At 44.5% G+C, this 6,340-nt stretch overlaps 1 protein-coding gene across 2 annotated transcripts in view; it reads left to right on the top strand.

Annotated features, from left to right (window-relative positions):
• The window catches only part of cep85l (centrosomal protein 85, like), a 70,219-nt gene extending 63,879 nt beyond the window's left edge, over positions 1–6,340 (top strand). For both annotated transcript variants that reach the window (XM_061241792.1, XM_061241791.1), the window contains exons 12-13: positions 1,213–1,396; positions 3,649–6,340. In XM_061241792.1, the coding sequence (XP_061097776.1) occupies positions 1,213–1,396; positions 3,649–3,812 (348 nt within the window). In that variant the 3' untranslated portion in view covers positions 3,813–6,340. The remainder of the gene's footprint in view (positions 1–1,212; positions 1,397–3,648) is intronic.

Genomic DNA, 6,340 nt, shown 5'->3' with positions numbered 1-6,340 from the left:
AATAAATAAGCCAGCCTACCTGTCAAGCAGATATAGTGAGATGGAGGAATACACAAACAAGCACACGCACACGCACACGCACACACAGACACACACACACACACACACACACACACACACGCGCACAGGCACAGGCACACACACACAAACAAGCACACACAGGCACACAGGCACACACACACACACACACACACACACACAAGGCTCAGAATATCCACAGCTGTCTTGGCTTCAGCTCGGGTCCCGAGAGGTTCACATGGTTTCATCTAAAAATGATGTTCGCCTTACAGCTCAAAACGATGGCTGGTTGACCCTGCCAAGTTAAATACAGAAAGCTTCTTACACAATGTGTAGCACAAATGGCTCCTTGTTACTGGTAATAGATGCTCAGAAAAGTGTTCATTGTTGCAAATGCATAGTGACAGTAGCGTGGGAATTTCAAACAAAATTTCCCTCGCTTTAGACGTGGATGATGTCGACATTTTGTGAGGACACACTGGAGCTGAGCAATATGGCAGAACTCATTACAGTGCCGTGACCACAACAGTTATTACGTTTAAGGGCGCAATTACTTTTTCACAGGGGTGATTTCTTCATAAAATCAATGAAGTGCTCATTTAAAAATATATGTTTCGTGTTTACTCCAGTTCCCTTCGTCGAATATTACATTTTACTGAATGATCTGAAACATTCAGTGTGACAAATATGCAGTAATAGAGGAAATTAGGATGGGGCAAATACTTTTTCATGGCACTGTATGTGAAATATGAGCCAGGCTATACGTAATATGTTGAAAAAAAATATTAATAATTTTGGGTCCCCCACCAAATTTGGCCTTTGTTGGCCTATGCGGTAGTCAGGCTTGTGCTCATGTCGGTGTGGCCCTCATCCAAGGATGGTGCTGCCATTTTGAAACCTTAAATATTTTTTTGACAAAAATTTGCAAGTGTCGTAATGTTTATAATGCACTAAACATATGGGTGAAGTTTTACACAAAAATACTGTTTAAAAGTATGACAAAATGCTCTATATATGAGGTCACTTCTCCTTTCAAAAGATAGAACCTTACAATTCCAAGGTCAAGGCTTTGATGAGGATACTGTGGAGCTGAGAAAGCTCCAGAAAACATCATGTGATTTCAGAGCGGGGGTTATACAACGTGATGTTCCAGTGGTGGTCTCTGAGAGAGTGTGTGTGTGTCTCCGCCCACAGAACCAAAGACAGGTAGAGGGGGAGGAGGTGCTGCAGCAGGCCCCGGTGGTCTCCGGGGCCGAAGTGGGGCCCCTGCTGAAGGAGATGTCCCTGTGCCTGCTGGACCTGAAGGCACTCTGCAGCATCCTGACCCAGAGGGCCCAGGGCAAGGAGCCCAACCTTGCCCTCTTGCTGGGCATCAAGTGTGAGTAGCACCCTCCTCACAGAGCCTGCAACGCACTGTCCAACAGAGCGCGTTTCCTCATAATAATATTTCCTCCAAAGCAACTTACAGTTGATTAGACTAAGCAGGGGACAATCCCCCCTGGAGCAATGTGGGGTTAAGGGCCTTGCTCAAGGGCCCACAAGCTGTGCAGATCCTATCGTGGCTACAACAGGGCTCGAACCACTAAACATCTGGGTTCCAGTCATGTACAGTACCTTAACTGCTAGGCTACAGGCTGCCCACACAATGTCTCTACACTCCGCACTGTCTGGAAACACCACACACCACGCCATCTACAAACAGCATACAGAAGCACCACACCATGCTGTGCAGAAAACGATGGCCTTGCGTGCGTACTCACTCGCACTAGCGCGTGCGCACACACACACACACACACACACACACACACACACTACTAAAAGGGAGACTGCTTCAGACAGGCTCTGCTTAAATAGAGAAACTCGGTAAGAAACTCAGACAGGCCCTGCTTAAATAAATCTTAAATAAAATAAGAAATGTCCACTGCCTGGGATCTGAGGCTTTCCTTTTTAAAGGAATCAGACAAGCCTACAGCATCTACTGCAAAGCTTATTCTTAGTTTTATGATAATATTGACAGTGATTATGCACGCTTTGATCTTGAAAGCCAACATTTTCCTACTGGATTGATCACACCTCCCACTAACAGTACTGTTCAGACCGCCCTCTCTCTGTCCAGCACAGAGCACAGAGCACATTGCTGTTGGCCATTTTACAACTGTCCGAGGCAGAGTCTCTTCTTGTATCCTCTCTCCAGTGCTCAGGTTAGGGCTGGAGCAGAACAGCCCACTATGACAAAAGCTGTGCAGACATTGGGCTCGTTCTAAGCTCTTATTTTTAGGACCTCCCAATCTTTCCTTTGAGCAAGAAAACATCGCATCTTTTTGTGGATGTTTTTTTCCCCCGAAAGCCTTGACGTATAAATAATTGACCTGTGGATTTACCTCTCCCCATCTGCCACAAGGAGCAAGGGCATTTCATTTGCCTAACTCATTTTCTTCATTTCCCCTTCTTCATTTGTTTTTCTTACCACTTTTCTTAGCTTCTCCCAATGGGTGGAGCTAGCAGTAGATAAAAGAGCGAGAAATGAAGAGAAGAAGAGATGAGAAAGATAAGAAATTGGAATGAGCCCACTGTCTGCTCCCTGTAACCGCATTTAAAATGGCCACCGGCAGATTCCCCTCTTCTCCCCTCTCCAGTGCTCAGGTTAGGGTTAGAACTGGAGCAGAACAGACCCACCCAGGCAGAAGCAGTGCAGACACTGTCAGCTCCCTGCATCAGTAAGGAATAAATTCATACTCTTCACAGCTCCACTCGGATAAAAGAGCTGTCAGTCTCCCTCCACAATAGAGAGAGATGATTCTGTTAGAAATGTCCCCTTCTGCTGTCACACTGCTGGCTGAAGCAGGATTCCCATTAAACCGGGGGAAGAGCCAGTTACACTCCTACCTGAGCCTACCAAACCCATGCATAATTCATTGTGCTACAGCAGAAAGAAAATAATGTGTGAAACCAGACAAAAACATGAAAGGGATTCTGAAAATAACGCCCTGATTATCTTCTCTGTCAAAATGTAGTGGGAAAAAGTTAAATGTGTCCATATAAATGAATGTTTATATATCCTATGCAATTTTTTTTGTCTGTCACAAAATGAACCCTTTTCATGTTTGATTAATTAAAATGGAAATCATTATTATTATGTTTGCTATTATTACCATTGAGATGTTCTTCTGATTATAATCATAAATAACAATGTGGGAACGTGTTTATATGTAAGTGAAAACATAGCTTCCACTTTTGTACATGATGACCTGAGTCACTTCCTTTGCTGCATTCTGGTTACAGAATTGTAATATACAGTATTGCAATATATTTAAATATCTATTATGAAGATTTTACATGTATATACAAACTAAGTTGTATAACTGCATATTTCTACCACTTTAAAATGTTGCAGTATATTTTTTAGAGATAAATTAAAGTGTATTTGCATATTACATATTTGCTGTATATATTGCTGTACAGTGCCATATTTACAGAAGATTCCCTTGTGTAGATGTTTAATCTGAAACACTGATCGACACAGCAGCGAGCATCTGGCTGCCCGGCTGCAGAACTGAAGGCAGGTAGGATAGGTCTGGTTCCTGAGTGACCTCTGACCCCCCTCCCGCCTCTCCCCCCCTCCCCCCACAGCGATGAGCTGCTCGGGAGAGGAGAAAGAGCGCCCCCTGCAGGAGGACGGCCTGCGGGCCAAGCTGGCGGAGGTGCGGCAGCTGAGGAAGGACGTGGAGGAGCTGCGGACCGTCATCTCCGACCGCTACGCCCAGGACATGGGCGACAGCTGCATCACGCAGTGACCCTTCCCCAAACCCGCGCCCGAGGGCGTTTATTAAGAAGGGAAGGCGAAACAGAAAGGGAATGAAGCGGAAAGAGAGGGGAGAGGTACAGAGACTTCGCACAGGGGGGCCGGTTTGACCCGAAATAACCTCCCTTACTACTGAATGTAGGACCAAGCTGTGAATCCGGTTTACACGGAAGCGTCGTCTTATTTTTGAGTTTCAGTGTTAACCTTTCGTTCTCCTCCCCCCCTTTTGGTGTTTTTAACCCATAACCTTTTGATTTGTGTCTCGTTTTCACCAGAGGTTTTTTCAGTTTTTTTTAACCAACTTGTTTTATTTAAACCGTGTAATGTTCCGGGCCCTCTCGCAGACGCTCATGGGCGTCTCCGTGGAAACTGCAGTCAGAACCAGGCCCGGAAAGGTTCTCTGGGTGCGTCACACTTCCACCCGTATTCTCATTGGCCCGTGCAAAAAAAAACAAAACAGAAAGGCTTTCAAAGCTGCTTTTCCAAGTGCCTCACGATGTTGAAACGTTCATTCGACACATTCGCCGTCCCTGTTTTCTATCGCATTGCTGGCGGACCCCGTCGCCCTCAGGATCTGAACCAAAATATGGGAGGCGGAGCTTGTGCCCCTGGCGGGTGACAGTCGCAGGTCGACGTCACCAGGGGGCGGACCCCGCCGCAACGGGGCAACGACCTCAAGAAAACCAGTGACATGAGTCTGTCCCTCCTACACTCCTTTCAAGACGTCAGGTTCAGTGTTACTCATGTTTATATGGTGTGAGCATGACTCTGCACCCTGTGTTCTGAACTAAGCTTAGTGTCTACAATCCGATCCAGAATAGTCCAGTATGCCTGTGAAAGAAGTCACTCCCGTTTCCTCTGGTATACCAGCTGTACTGAACACAAACCAACTGTGTCGGCAGCAAAGTCAAGCAATATTACCATTACCACAAATTGCATCCAAGTTTATAAACTGTGAGAAGAGATTCAGGGGGCTTTGTGCAAGATGTTCACAGGTCAAACCAATTCAGGAAAATTTTATATTCATTGAGTTTTAGCATGACTTCTAAAACACTTGCAAATGGTTTCCAAAGATGACTTTTCAATTAATTGCTTCAGTTAAGAATACAGAATTACTTGGCTGATTTCCTTTGGCAAGCCTTTTGTTTATGTTCTGCAGCTTAAAAGAAAATCTGGCTATGAAAAAGTTTTTGGATACTGCAGTATTGGATACCATGTATGATATTTTGTTTGAGAGTTCCCCCAAAAAACGGTTATTTCCGTAATCGTGTATCACTTTTTATGACTTGTGTATTGGTCTTCACCGAGCAATGCAGAACCTTCCCGTACGGCCGTGAGTATGAGGGGAGGCGTGTTCCCTAACCCCAAAAGCACAACAGACTGGGGCTTTGCCGTTCTACCCTTGGAGAGGAGCCAGCCGTGAAATATTTAATCTTCAGAGACGACCTCATTCACCCCGAGAGTCCGTTTCTCCGTACGCCAGGTCAGACGGGCGTCGTTGGCCACCTGAAGCCTGGACGTTGCGCTGCCCGTGTGGAATGTAAACCGGCGTTTCAGCAGTCTTGCCCCATAGGAATAACCTGTCTTGCTTTGTCTATTTATAAAGGGAAAGAAACGTTCAAGAGTTTCAGTTATGACAACCCCACGCATTGTGTGTCCATGAAAGATGATTTTGGTGTAATTTAGAAATAAGGATTTAACCAACCAGGAAACCTCTTCTCCATTTCCCTGAAAATGCATACTTTCCTCCATAAGCTGAACATCTCTATTTCTGGTGGTCATATGTATGGTTGTGCAAATCCGAATCATACAGATGCTTCTGATGGAATATCACGTAGGAAATCTAGCTAGCAAAAAAATAGTGTACTACGATGGGGTGTACAATACTATGCAATATCACATTTACCAGCTCTACTACATCATAAAAACAGATATCTGGCATGTTGCATGCCCTCTCTGTGCCTTGACAAAATGTGGCAGGTTCTCCCCCCCCGCCCCTTCACTCTAGATTGGCTAAAATGGTCCATAACAGCATCAAGAGATAACTGATATGCCATTGCATACAGTACATCTGCTCAGGTGAATATCCAACATTAGTAATCCCTTTGAATTTGAATCTACAAAGAATGTACCAAGACACAGCGAGCAGGAGATGGGGGTGTAAAGGTTATTTCATGTTATGTGCATGTGAAGCCTGGTGAGAAAAGCGCTATATAAATGACATGGAGTTATTGCTACCCTGGACAACGGAAACGCGTGTGGTTGTCATGGCCCACTCCTGCAGTGCACTGTGGACTCAGCCACTGGTTGGCTTTCCTGTACATAGGATTTTCCTCAAAGGTTTATACCATTTTAAGCTTTTAGTTTTGCAGCTAGATTTTATGAATGCCAAAGGTATATTTATATACATTGTTCTAAAAAAAAAAAAAGTATTAACTGCAACTAGTATTTTTCCATTTGAAGAGTTTCTTTTGCTTTTATTTGTACATATGGCAAATAAAATATTTTTCTATATACAAA

This window comes from Conger conger, chromosome 5, assembly GCF_963514075.1.
Source record: "Conger conger chromosome 5, fConCon1.1, whole genome shotgun sequence".
Taxonomy (NCBI): domain Eukaryota; kingdom Metazoa; phylum Chordata; class Actinopteri; order Anguilliformes; family Congridae; genus Conger; species Conger conger.
Note: the sequence above shows the minus strand (reverse complement) of the source record. Positions and strands in the feature narration are given on the sequence as shown.